Source organism: Epargyreus clarus, unplaced genomic scaffold, assembly GCF_041222505.1.
Source record: "Epargyreus clarus isolate Ecla_fem2 unplaced genomic scaffold, WU_Ecla_fem_2.2 ptg000023l, whole genome shotgun sequence".
Classification (NCBI taxonomy): Eukaryota; Metazoa; Arthropoda; class Insecta; order Lepidoptera; family Hesperiidae; genus Epargyreus; species Epargyreus clarus.
Genome location: NW_027332230.1, coordinates 9,832,435 through 9,847,419, shown reverse-complemented (window position 1 = coordinate 9,847,419; position 14,985 = coordinate 9,832,435). Strand labels below are relative to the sequence as shown.

Genomic DNA, 14,985 nt, shown 5'->3' with positions numbered 1-14,985 from the left:
TTCTCGAACCATTTTAAAGTGTATTTGAGTACTTACCTTAGCATATTATTTGGTAAATGTAAATTTACGTAAAATCTTAATATTCAACCTATGTAATTTATTGTAATGTATTTTGTACAAGCTTCAATCAAATAATAAGTAGTTACTTTTCGTTATATACCTAATGCTTTAAAATAATTGTTTATAATATGAATTCTAACGAATAAGTATGAATGTTTACTTGAAGACCTTATTGCTGAAAAAATCTAAAATTTAATAGCGGCGACAGTTAATTCCAACTATGTAGTCAGTTAGTTAATATTCTAAGTGTACATTAAGTACACATGTGTACATTAAGTGTACAGTAAGTAAGTACGTTAAGTGTACATGTTATAAAATATAACCTAATTAGTGTAAAAGTTCGTATTTAGATGATTATATGTAACACATAAGTAATTTACTTTTTCTAACCTGCAGCTGTATTCTGCATCTGTCTTCAACTAAAACTTCCTAAGAAGTGTCATTCGGCAGGTGATACAACTGTTAAATTTCATCAAATTTTATGTATCCATAGATATATATTTATGAGGGATGAGTAGGAATAATCAATATAACAGATATATAGTGGCATCCAGTATGTAGCACCGAATTAGCATAGGTACGAGTAGCATCTCACCCGGTGCGCGATACGCTTTGAATACATAAAGCGACTGCATCAATGTGGGACCAAATATATTCTGTATAAAGTATGCTTGCCTGGTATATTTAACCAGAGAAGAATATGGTACTATTATGTTACATGAGGCCATAATTGATGTATTGTAACATACGGCCTTGGACTCATTTGGAAACGGAAAGCAATATTGCTTTTTCTTTTTGGATAAATTGAATTCGAAAGTAATTTCGTTTGATTAATCAAAAATATTCCTCCGATCATTGTCCAGAGAAAATTGTTAAGTAAAGTAAGAATGGTAGGAAACGGGGCATGTAAAACAAATATGTCAATTACAACACCCTTCAACTTAGAAATGTGTGTGCCACCGGAGTCGAACCACAAACGGTTCCACCACTAAGGTGTGTAAAAACATACGTACTTAACTTAAAAAAATAAATAAATACAAAATATACTTGGTACCTACATTATATACGGCTTAATTAACTAATAGTCAAGAGAGAATTAATGTTGCAGATTGCGAATATACTGCAGAATTACTTGGTATCATTAATAGTTAGGAGCTTACTAAGTGCATGATACTCTATGAATTCGTAACGTAGTTTCATGCATATGACGTCAGAATATATGATGCGACAGAATCCCTATCTACTTGTCCCGGTAGTCAAAATAAAAAAGGAGTAACTACATATGTAAAACCTTTCATGTTCCACTGCTGTTTTTAAAGATTGAAGTAGTAAGCGAACATTAAATTTACCAATGGTATATGGTCATTATCGTCATCGGACATCAGTAATCAACCCTGGATAACGTAAACAGGAATAAATTGAAACGCCATGGATAAGTATGTCTCCCTTAGCATGCCCTTAAAATCAGAACGCTTATAACTGTGTAGAGTTGATATGTGACGGTGGTGCCTCCGAAGTCGAACCACAAAAGGATAAAGTCCGCGCAAAACTGCTAGTCCGCTCTGAATATAGAAATGAATCGCGTCGCCATAGCAAATTGTATGACTGCACCTGCTCGCAACAACTTTAGAGCGGACTAGCAGTTTGGTGCGGACTATACCATCTTCTATCTATCTATTCTAAGTATATTCATCCATTTCGAAAAAAAAAACATTAAGTTGAAAATTTCATTAAATCCTACGTTATTTCAGTTGTAGTTGCTTTTTTTCTGTCTTGTCGCAACAACGTGTTATTACTAAATTCAATTATTAAACTCGAAATATACTCGTATAAAGGTACAAAGAACGATGCAACAGCGTCAAATTAGCATAGTGAGCAGCTGACCCCATGCGGGATACGCTTTGAATACTCAACATGACTTATAAATGTAGCCACTGAATACTCTAGTACCCAGCTGTTTGATGCTACCTTTACTAGTACAATTGTTTTTGATCACGACAATAATATGTTTGTGGTGTCTTGTCATGAATGTTAATGAGATGTAAATTACTTTTAATTTATAAATTGAGCCTTATGTTGAAAGGGGCCCGTGCCCAGCAGTAGAACGATAATCGGGTAGTCCAATGATTCTAACTTAGTTTGTTTTTCCTTCCATATAGGTTGAATCAAGTTTATTCTTGTATCTAATTACAGACTTTCTATAAAATTCAAATCTATATAATTAAATCAAAAACACACACCAAGTTTGTATAAAATAAAATTAATTAAAATCTACACTTTTTTCTAAAGATGGTAGAACACTTCGTGTGCCCATTGCGTTGGCACTAATGCAAAATCTATTTTTGTCCTACAGTAGCAGTGTCGATGTCGTATGCTACTTTGTCTTGTTTATAAAAAAAAAAGGATTATGCTCCTGCTCCTTACCGTGGTAAGGAGCAGACAATAATCCAAGAATTTCCAATGTAGTCCTCAAGGATGACAACGCATTTGTGGCCGACCTCAGTAAACTTCAATCTATTTAAATTATGAGTGTCCATTCTCCGTATCTATTTACAATCAGGTGGATTAATGCTTTTTTGTTGCTCTAATTTCATACATTGAAGTATTTTACGTAATTGTTAAATTAGTAAAAAACCTCTCTGAGCGCCAATGCCAATATTATTAACCAACGTTAAGAAAAACACACAAGTTTTAATTACATATTTACTATCGCAAACAATATTTGAATATATGAAGTAACAAATTTCAATGATCATAGTTAATCAAGTAAATCCATTCAGATGTAAACATCCTAAATGCTGTTGCAGCTGAAATGCAGCTACTTGTCCCGACCGTGATATACGAGGGCGATGTTTATTCCATTTGCTACTCGGCCGCCGAACTTCAATTTCAGGATACCCAATATGTTTTAACTGATTTAACTTGCACCGAAATGAACAGTTGCTTTAACTTACTTTACTGCAATATGCCACTTTTATATTTATTAGTTTGTACCGTTTAATACCACTCGTACTAATTGTAAAGTTATTTGGCATACCGCTTTAATATTTAAAATGTTTTTACACAGAAAAATACACTACAACACATTGATAAGGATCTTTATACACACTTCATATTGATAAGGGTCTTTTTACACATTGATAAGGATGTTTATAATTTATCAATTATTACTTACGACAAATTCTTAATTAATTAAAATTAAGGTAAAATGTATTAGCTACTAACTACTTTTGTTACTCATCCTATAAAGATTTTGATGTTTTGATATCAATTATAGTTTTACTTAAAATAACAGAGACCAAACACTGTAGTTTTTCCATTAAAATTCACTCAAGTAGGTTCTTTATGAGAACTCCGCACGATAGCTTTGAATAATTGTGACGCAATTGAAATTTATAGTGGGAGTTGCGAAAAAAGCTCAGGTACCACTGAAATTATTCGCACCAATAAAGCTATTGTTGTGCGGGCGTCGTCGGGCGATGCAACACGCCACGCAAAGAACGCCCAATGCACCGTGAAATTGCCTATTTTCCACGTGATTTTATTTATTTATTTCATACATCGATGACATTTCCATTCGATCTACAGCCCACTGCATCGGAAAATTTGTAGAAAATCCAGACTGGAAGCATAAAACGTAACTAATGCGAGCCTCGGGGTATAAAACAGCGCGGCTTAATTTCATTACTTTTAATTCTTGAGCATTCGCAAACTTAGTCTATGAATTTAAAACCTATTCGTAGTACAGTCTCCAGCAGGTAATGCATAGTGTTTTGGGATTTTCACTGATAGAGCTCTACTTGTTACAAACTAGGGTACAAATTCGGATGCTGGGGCGTACGTAGATATTTCGTTTGCCTCACTCACAACGGAAACTGATTCATTTCCGATGCATGGTTGAAGCTCTTTGTGGAGTTCGTCGGCTGCGAATTGCTCACGTTTTCAACATTTGATTGCGACATCAATACCTTTGAAATATTGTAACTGGTGTTATTCCATTTGAGTGTTACAAAATAAATGTTTTTATTCGTTTAGGAGGTGGAATTCTTCGCGATTTTAGTTGAAAACTTTAACAATAACACTTACTTCTGCCTTACTACTGTTATGGTTTGTAATACAGTATAGTTACATAAAGCTTTCCAACTTAGTCCTTAGAAGTAAAAACTAAAGTAGAACCTCAAACCTATCTAGGATTACTTACAGATATCCAAATGATATGCGGCAATGGGCATTTACCATCAGATGAACTGCGTACCCGTGTGCAACTTTTATAATATAAAAAAGGCCTTAAAAATCACTTTTCTATTACATAACCCTCGTCTAGGATTGACAGATAAATAGGACGCTACCTATTTCAAAAATTATAAAACTCGATTTCAATCGAATCTAAATGGAGCTTGTGAAATAATTTAACATTCGAGGAGAGGTACGCCTTCGACTGTCGAGAGTTAAGACTACAAAACAGATGCTGACTGGTATCTCCCAGCGGGCACTTCCCTCCGTCACGTAGCAATCGCGTCTGCAAAATGCAGCAATGCATAAGAATTCAATTTTATGCTTGTTTTAACATAGTTTCTGCACTAAGTGTTTAATTTCGAAAGGCTTTTATTTCTATAGTGTTCTTTTTTTGGTAGATTATAAGTGGGAATTATTCCTTTATAATCAACCTAAATTACAAAGCTTTATTAATGTAAATTATTAAGAGGTCTTTTGAATCGAGTCGCAATGGGTGGGAATTTTGACTTGAATTTAAGACGCAATTTTGGTATCAGCAATATCCTATTCCAAATAGATATCTTCTAAAGGACGCTACTTATTTCAAAAAGTATAAAACTCGATTTCAATCGAATCTAAATGGAGCTTGTGAAATAATTTAATATTCGAGAAGAGGTAAGCCTTCGACTGTCGAGAGTTAAGACTACAAAACAGATGCTGACTGGTATCTCCCAGCGGGCACTTCCCTCCGTCACGTAGCAATCGCGTCTGCAAAATGCAGCAATGCATAAGAATTCAATTTTATGCTTGTTTTAACATAGTTTCTGCACTAAGTGTTTAATTTCGAAAAGGCTTTTCTCTGCATATTGTTATTTGTTTTGGTAAGTGAGATTTTTTATTTATAATTAATACAAAAGAAAATAATATTTAAGTATATAATTGTAAGGTTATTTTAACGTAATCAATTTACGGTGTAAGTGTTAATTATGAGATGATCTTAAGAGTCAATTTTGATATTTTGGTTTTTATTGTAATTTAAAAACTGTTTCTTAATAAACTGTTTCTTATAAAGCTTTCTTTAATGTAATCCAAAAAACTTTAAGGTTACTAGTGGTTAGATTAAATGCCAAAAAAGCCAAATCTCCTATTTACCAATTAAATAATTCAAATAGATAAATAATCAAATTAATCCTCAATCGCCTAATTAAAGGACGACCTACCCTTAGTTAAATTGCACAAGTTATCACTAATGAGGCTATGCAAATCTGAACACGCTTAAGGCTTCATTGGTTTATATTAAACGCTACGATCAATTAGTTACCAGAATATTGAACATTAACTATAGATAATATTGATAATACAAAGCAATATAATATCTTAAGTACTAAAAATATTACAATAAAAATGTAAGATTATATTTCTAATATTTTTTATGTAACACGTGTACGGATGGAGAGTATCGAAATGAACCCGACAAACCTACTCTTGGGAGGATAAAATGCCCAGCGGTGGAGTACCAAAGAAAAAGTTCTTGAAATGATGAATGTTTACATTATTTTATTGTTTTTATACTCAAATACTTTATTAGATTTACAACTACATAAATATGATATTAAATAATAATGTTAAAATGTTATCGCACTAGCAGTAACAAACCTAACTAACCAAATCAAAGTGTTATAAAATACTCAAAAAAGAAATAATGTAGCTTATACCACTTACACAATTGTACGAATCGAACGACACATCGAATGAGATATACAAACACATACATGTATAATTACATACGCTCAAAAAGCATTACGTCCGAGCACAGATAAGTAAAGACACTTCGCCGCCTTGAAATTGAATGAAGCCACAAACGGCTTATTTTAGTAAGTTTTTTTTTTAATTCTTGACAAATAAAAACATTTTTAGAGAAAATTTACGAATAAATAACTAATACTGCGTAATTAACGTAATAAATAAATAATTATTTCAAATATTTTAGGGACATTTTAGCATGGAGACGTGGCAAAACTTTTTTACGCAACTATTTCAATTCTCAAAACTGGGTACATTTTCTTGTTAGGAGTGTGTAATCTTTACTAATTTATGCCTCCGAGTAAAAACAACAAACAACACGTCCTTTCACACAACCGCAGCGCACACAAGAACACAAGTCTATGAAACGCGAGCGTATTTCGTAAGGACGAAGTTTGTTGAGTAGCATTAAAAGATTAAAAGTCGACAGTTCGCTCAAGCTGTATCGAATCGAAACGGAACGATCTCGACTCGACTGCGACATATATTTGCGATGCAGGCGGCGCGTCCGCGGCAACTTCGCCTGGCGAATGCAAAAATTTAAATTAAAAGCATAAATCAGGCGTGTATCGAGTAAGTTTCGAGATTGGTATACATTTCAACTGCACTCCTGAATGTATTCTGGTGCCCGCTTTTATTAACTAATTCATTTCGTTTTTCCAATTATGGCAGCGTTTTTGTTCATTTGTGTAAATCAGATGATGAGGAATGTTGCGCTGATAAATTGTATAAAAGATAGTACACATCAAAGGAGATGTATCAAAATGTATGGGCTCCCGGCCACTTTTTGTATACTATACTAAAAACTAAGAAAACATGCAAAAAACAATTCGTAGGGGTTCATTTTCTTCAAATCATGTTCGAACAAACGTGTGTATATATTATGCATATAAATGGACATTTAGTTAAAATTCGTGTAAAAATATTAGAGTAGTGACAGTAGAAAAAAACGTGGTTGAACTCTACGTGGTTTCACATTCCAGAGTCAACTCCATTACACCTATTTCTGAATTAAACGCAGTTATATTGTAGTTTAAAGTGAATGGCATGGGAGACAAATTTTGCGTGAATCAAATCACCTCGTGTAGGTATGACTAATTCTATCCATGATTACAATAAATAGCCGGTAATTCCTATTTATCATTAGACTTCTGCAGGCAATACTATAAAAGTGTAATTATAAGTACCTATACTGTGAGTTTTGGCAGCAAACAAGTCCAATAATATTTTAATGTTGATATCACGCCGGTCGTTACGGTTAAGTTACAATAATTATCTGGCATCCGTAAAGTGAGAATATCTTGTTAAAAGGAAAGATACTTCACAGATAATTATGGCGCAAGAATTTCGTCTAAATATTTTTGAATTAATTGCTCTGAAATATTATGAGTATCATAATCTTATAATCTTAATTAAGAGAACTTCAGAACGCTCAAATTAGAAATTTTAATCTCCAAATCCGTCGACAGTGAACCCGCGGATTTTGAACTTCAAATTTTTAGGACATCTTTCAGTTTATAAACATTGTGCTTAGAAAACACAATTTGGAATAAAATACTCCTCAAGACTAATATTTATTGTTTATGTCTAATATTTATTGGTTATTGTCGATTTTTAATAATATATCCAATGTTTTTCCTTTACTCGTTTTTATTTATAATAAACGAGCTTTTGCCCGCGGCTTCGCTCGCGTTACGAAATAATATTATTTACCAAGAAGATTTATACAAACTTTCATCCCCTATTTTATCCCCTTGGGGGTAGAATTGATCAAAATCCTTTCTTAGCGGATGCCTACGTCATAACATCTACCTGCATGCCAAATTTCAGCCCGATTCGTCCAGTGGTTTGGGCTGTGCGTTGATAGATCACTATGTCAGTCACCTTTGAGTTATATACAATATTTAGATTAGATGTAAATTACAATAGTTGTGTTAATGTAATTTATGAAGCGGTCTTTTAAATCAAGTTGTAGTAGGTGAAATTAATTGAGAGTTGAATTTAAATCTATAGTGAATAGTATCCGATTCCAAATAGATATCTACTATAGGACGCTACCTATTTCAAAAAGTATAAAACTCATATTGTCATTTGTTTTGGTAAGTGGGAATTATTTATTTATAATTATTTTAGCATCGATTATTAATAATATGTCCAATGTTTTTCCTTTTACAGTTAAAATTTGACAATTTCTGTCTACTTGCAATTGTCTAATTTCGATCTTTGGTAGCCGACCGTTGATAGATTGGCGACGAATTCACGAGTGCAATTTACTGAATTATTCAATAGGCAATGTGCTGCTTTACTATATGAAATGAATTTATATAGTGACACGATTTCCAATAACAGTAACTTAATAGTCAAATTTCGTAATTAATATTAAAAAACGTAAATATTATAATAACCGCTCAATTACCAGGGGCGCTAGCCAAGTTGACATTCTAGTCGCTTACGCTGTAGAAACGCTAAAATGTATGAAATTATCAATGATAACGTGGTCAAAATAGCGAAATAGAAGTGAATTAACGCCCGAAAAACAATGAAGTTATATACCTTAGGTCTGTGGCATCGTAGCTCCTAAACGGACGAAGCAATTTCGTTTGAAGGGTGACTTGATCAAGTGCATCTTAGCTATGAAAAAAAAATTGTTCAGCTAAAGATCTCCAGCTGTTTTCTAGTTCGATTGGAAGATTCTTAAAAAAAATATTTTAAGTAGTTTCAGTACCATGTATACTGTATATCAATTACTTGTATGTTAATTTTATGTTCTACAATGTTGCATGGTACGAGTATGTATGTAGTTAAAAAAAAAAGAGTAGGTATGTAAAGTTTACTAACCCGGACTTAAGTGGCTGTAAGTCTTTATGAGAAATAAATTCTTTAAACCCACCTTGACAATAACTAAAGTGAACAAACTCAACATATTCAGAATGATTCCTAAAACACATTGCCTAAAAAACCTAGAGAATTGTGTTCAGTTTGACGTAACATTTAATTATCGCTTGTAACGATTTGCGAACAACTCGAGTGTAGGGAGCGGGCTGTCAAAGAAAATGTTTTGTTTCCAAAGGCGCTCTTTCACGCTTCATTGGCTTATTTATTTCGTTTTGATTGATTCACTTAAGGAAATCGAATCTCAATGGTGAAAGATAATGGAACATTCGAGAATATTTTTATGGGATAAAACAATAAGCGGCGACGGACAGAGGTAACGTTTAAGCGCTATTTTCCTTTTGAACGGCCACGATATTTTTTGATGTAATAAAACATTTCATTTCTTTTAAGTACGTACGAGTAGTAATCTATGATGTTAAACATATTATGTAAGGTGATTTCAATATCTAACTAAATAAATACACATAATTCTAGTATATTTAAATAACAATATTAACACTAATACGGTTTTTTTCCTGTCGCGCGTGTTAACGCCCACACACGCGCGTCCAATCTGCACGCGTGTCACATGCATACTATAGTTTCAAACCCGCACACGCGTTACGATGAAATTACAGCGAGTTATTTCAAATTACTGGACACGCGTTTAAGAGTAACACGCGCGACAGGATATTAAATACAACCAACTATATAACTAGTCACATTTCTTAAACGGATAGGGTGTTAGGTATGTTCTAGACTTGTAATATTCATAATGAGAACTGTACAGAGTTAATTAGAGTCGCTTTGATTGCAGCCGTGGGCGGCGTCAGCTGGGAGGAATGGTGGACCTACGACGGTATTTCAGGTGAGAAATTGCCTCCATTGTAGTGCATGTAATATTAGTATGCGAACCTTGCTTTACTTTCTTTGTTTTGGATCCTTTTGATGAGATTTCATTTCATTTTAATGTATATCTTGCCGTAACGGAAACTTTTTAAGAATACGTTTTCAAATTTCAAATTAGGTCTTTTATAATCAAATTTATAATTTTCTACAATTCTATTCAAATTATAATTATTTTTCACTATTTTCATGTTCCTTATACAAAAGAAACGAAAGAAACATAAAGAAATAAATAGATTTTAATTTAACTTATATTGATTTATTACACATCTACTATATTTACATAAATTTCTAAAACTTTTCCATTTTACTACTAAAAGCTCAACAGGATTGCACCAAAATAACCTTTTACATATTTATAACAAATTGTTTATGATCAAAAAAGTACTGATTGAAATTCTCAATTAAATTAATTGTAGAGTAACGCACCTATTAAAACTTTATAATGAAGCTGGATACGAGTACTTCTCCCCTTTAAATGTTGAGTCGTATCAGAGTTCAATGATAGGCATAGACCTTATTGTCTTCGCTTTGTAAAACAAGGTGAGATTTCAGCTCTCTAGTTCTTAACGATAATCGTCTTAATGATGTAATTTAATTTTGTTAATAGTTCTCTCTTTATCTTTACATTGATTTCTTAAAGATAGTAGAAGCCCACGTGATTCGACCCCAGGGTCGAGGCACCCCAGCACCTTATTTTTGCCTTATAACAACTACAACAACAGTGAGTAATCTCTGTTGTTTTCTGGTTTAAAGTGTGTGACATAAAACACTTAAACGGTACATTCCAAGTAAGTTATCAGCGGTAAGAACGCATCTGTAAACGGCCTCAGGTACTCTTAAGCCTTAAGAAAAAATATGCGTGGACGGCAGTAGCCACTTACTATCAGGCGGACTGCATTTTTTTTATTATAGAAGTAGCAGACGAGCATACAGTCCATCTGATGGTAATTAGCTACTGCCGCCCATAGCCATTTGTAATTAACTCCAGATAGGATTAGATATTCCGACCTGAGGTCGGCCACAGATGCGCCGCTACCCCTGAGGACTAAGCTGGAACGCCTCGAAAAAGTCTCCTTACCACACCCTTCAAACCGGAATACAGCAGCGCCTAACACTGCTGTTATTAGGCAGAAATAGGTGTGGCGGTGGTGCCGCCGGAGTCGAACCACAAAGGGTTCTACCACCATGCTCGTTCGTTACTTCAATAATTGATGAAAAACTGTTTTTTCTTCAATTATTCTTTTACGAGACCCAAATTAGTAATACCGCTAGCTCCACTACAGTTAACCGTTAACTGTTAACCTCTTTTTAAACTTCCACTTTCCTTTGCTACAAGCACGTAAAAACCTTACTTAACGTTAACCTGCCACAAATTCGTTGTCAGTCGTATCAATATCTGCGTCGATAACATTTTTGCCAGTTTACGTGACATGAAATTTATCCCCACGATTTATCTTGCATTCATATTGTAACTTGCGGCATTCGTGTTATCATGTCGCACTGATACCTCATTGTCTTCCACAATCTTACTTTGATTTGACTACCGTTACATTTCTTTTGGATTCAAAAATGCCCATTCGTACGTGAGTGAAATACTAATTAGGGGACTCGTTTTACTAATTCTGTTGTAACGTCTTTATGGTTGTTTCAAATGCTTTGTAAGTACAGCTATTTAAAGTTTTATATTAAATGATAAAGTATTATTTACAAAAATACTTAATCGTCTTCAAAACATTCCTCTCCCATTGCTTGGCACGAGTCTCTTATTAGAGCGAAAGGTATTACTGATTTTCCGTTCGTCTGATTTGTCCAAGGTTCAAATCCCAGGTGTAATAGAAATTAAGTAAATGATTACACGGTAGAAAAAAACGTAGTGATAAAGCCTACATGCCTGAGAATTCTTAAAGAAAGTTCTAAAGGGGTATAGAAGTAGACATGTGCCCAACAGTGGGACAGTATAAAGGTAGTGGATTGACGAGTAATAAAAATAATTTTAAACAGCATTATTTGGACAGTAATATGAAAGAAAAAACGAAACTGAAGTAAACAAAAATTAAATAAACATAAATAAATTCACGAAGGCTTAGCAAATAAAGGTGTTTAGAATCCCTTTTATGTGGTATATATTATCCAAAAACCGTACGTACAGTGAGTAAAGTAATAAGAAATTTATCGAACTAATTGGTTTACTTAGGCATTCAGTAAAAACGTACAGCCAAGTTCGGTGAGGGACTTCCGGCCAAGTTACGGAACTGATGTTGCGTGTTGCGCAAGCCTGGTAATCTCCTGCAATATTCACAATAACTAACTTTCACCGTGGCTATGCCGAAACAATATTACCTTTTAGTTTAAATTTCTAAGTAACTTCAGTTGTTTCCCATCTTTAATTAATTATTTAGTTGTTTTATAACATTGAAGTAACAAACAAAGATGCAGTCGACCTGACGGTAGGTAACAAATGCAATTCATGGACATATTCAATCAACCCCAAATAGAATTAGAGTTCTATCTAGGGTAAGCCATAGATGTATTGCTATCTTTAAAGACGTTGAAACGCCTTTTACAAACATTTCTGGTACTTCGACCAATTTCATCTTCTTCCGATTCAAACCAAGACTCAGAAGGCCCTACTACTGATGTTATATGGCGGAAATAGTTGTGGCGATAGCGAATCTGGTGTCGAAACACACGTGCTTCTTTCACGTTTAAAGAGTTCTATCATATTCACTTAGTTAAAAACTACTGAACTAAAACTTAAATATTTCCTATTTTCGATATCTATGCGTAAACAGTCATATAACAAAGTATAATAAAATGTTAATTAGAATCATAACAGCTCATGCGAATCCAACTGAACTTGGCAAAAGGCCAATTAATAGAACCTTATTAAATACTAAATAGTCTCAGCTTGCAGTCAACCTTCAGCTCTAAATTGTTATATGCCTGAATATGAATGTACTAAATCAGACTAAGCAGCTTCATAGCAATATAGTCCGCGCCAAACGGCTAGTCCGCTCTAAAGTTGTTACGAGCAGGTGTAGTCATACAATTTACTATGACGACGCGATTATTTCTAATAGAAATTATTTCTATATTCAGAGCGGACTAGCAGTTTTACGCGGACTATACCTTCCTTATTACTATCTTACCGCCCTTAAAAAATACTTAAATTTAATTAAAAATAGCTAACAACTCTTAATTTTATTTTACAAAAAGATAATTTAAGGTATACAGGGATCTTAGCATTTTAAGGGCAACCTTTTCAGGTCAAGTAGCGTTGGTTTTATTTTTAATAACCTTCTTTGAAAGCACTAATTGGATTTTCTAAAAATAGAACCAAAATTGGTCAAGAAGTAGAAAATGGGTTATTAATAATTTAAATAGCAAAGCAAAATGGGTAAACAAAGAATTTTAATTTCTAAGTATTCTGGATACTAAGAACTCTGTTCTAAGAATTTTATAATTCAAATGGTTCGTATTGTTTTAAAGTAGCTTTTCCTTTAACAAATATTGCTCATGTAAACACTTTAAAACAATATTTTATTTGTAAACAATATTGTTTTAAAGTGTTTACATGAGCAAATAATGTATAATTGTAAAATAATAATAACTGAATTAAAACAAAAATAAAGAAAAAACTCCGACAAGTGACGCGTTCTATACAAAAGTGTTTGCGCGAGCAATAAACGTAAAATAATCGTATAAAGTGTGGCGTCTCTGAGGTATTTCAATATGAAAGAAAACTGCAGCGTGAAAGTAGCCAAAGTGCTTTGGATCGCGTTCACGTTTTATTATTTATGACCTTGAAAATTGCATGAGTTTTATAGTGTACACTTTAATTTCAATCATCATTACTCAATGAAGTAGTTTTAATTATAGAATCGCTTCTCTTGAGTTCACGAGCAAAATAACCTTTCATTGAAAGAAACATTAAAAGAGAATGGATACGTGACGCGCGTTCTATACAAAAGTGTTTGCACGAGCAATAAACGTAAAATAATCGTATAAAGAGTGGCGTCTCTGAGGTATTTCAATATGAGAGAAAACTGCGGCGTGAAAGTAGCCAAAGTGCTTTGGATCGCGTTCACGTTTTATTATTTATCATCTTGAAAATTGCATGAGTTAGTTGTGTTTCAATATATTATTTACTTTAATCATAATTAAAATTATTTCTCATAGGTTCACGAGCAAAATAACCCTTTATTGAAACAAACATTAAAGAAGAATGGACGAGTGACGCGCATTCTATACAAAAGTGTTTGCACGAGCAATAAACGTAAAATAATCGTATAAAGGGTGGCGTCTCTTAGGTATTTCAATATGAAAGAAAACTGCGGCGTGAAAGTAGCCAAAGTGCTTTGGATCGCGTTCACGTTTTATTATTTATAACCTTGAAAATTGCATGAGTTTTATAGTGTACACTTTAATTTCAATCATCATTACTTAATGAAGTAGTTTTAATTATAGAATCGCTTCTCTTAAGTTCACGAGTAAAGTAACCTTTTATTGAAACAAACATTAAAAAAGAATGGACAAGTGACGCGCGCGCTACACAAAAGTGTTTGCACGAGCAACGTAAAATAATCGTATAAAGAGTGGCGTCTCTGAGGTATTTCAATTTGAGAGAATACTGCGGCGTGAAAGTAGCCAAAGTGCTTTGGATCGCGTTCGCGTTTTATTATTTATAACCTTGAAAATTGCATGAGTCAGTAGTTCTTCAACACTATATTTACTTTAATCATAATTAAATTTACTTCTCTTAAACTCACGAGCAAAATAACCTTTAGTTGAAACAAACATTAAGTAAAAATGGAGAAGTGACGCGGGTTCTACACAAAAGAGTTTGCACGAGCAATAAACGTAAAATAATCGTATAAAGAGTGGCGTCTCTGAGGTATTTCAATATGAGAGAAAACTGCGGCGTGAAAGTAGCCAAAGTGCTTTGGATCGCGTTCACATTTTACTATTTATGACCTTGAAAATTGCATGAGTCAGTAATGTTTCAACATTATATTTACTTTAATCATAATTAAATGTACTTCCCTCAAACTCACGAGTAAAATAACATTTAATTGAAACAAACATTAAATCAGAATGGAGAAGTGACGCGGGTTCTACACAAAA

General features: G+C 33.5%; 1 protein-coding gene across 1 annotated transcript in view; it reads left to right on the top strand.

Annotated features, from left to right (window-relative positions):
- Positions 1 to 14,985, top strand: part of LOC140751722 (carbonic anhydrase-related protein 10) — a 55,405-nt gene that overhangs the window by 15,180 nt on the left and 25,240 nt on the right. Inside the window, exon 3 of the mRNA XM_073085754.1 lies at positions 9,770 to 9,820. Within this exon, the coding sequence (XP_072941855.1) occupies positions 9,770 to 9,820 (51 nt within the window). The remainder of the gene's footprint in view (positions 1 to 9,769; positions 9,821 to 14,985) is intronic.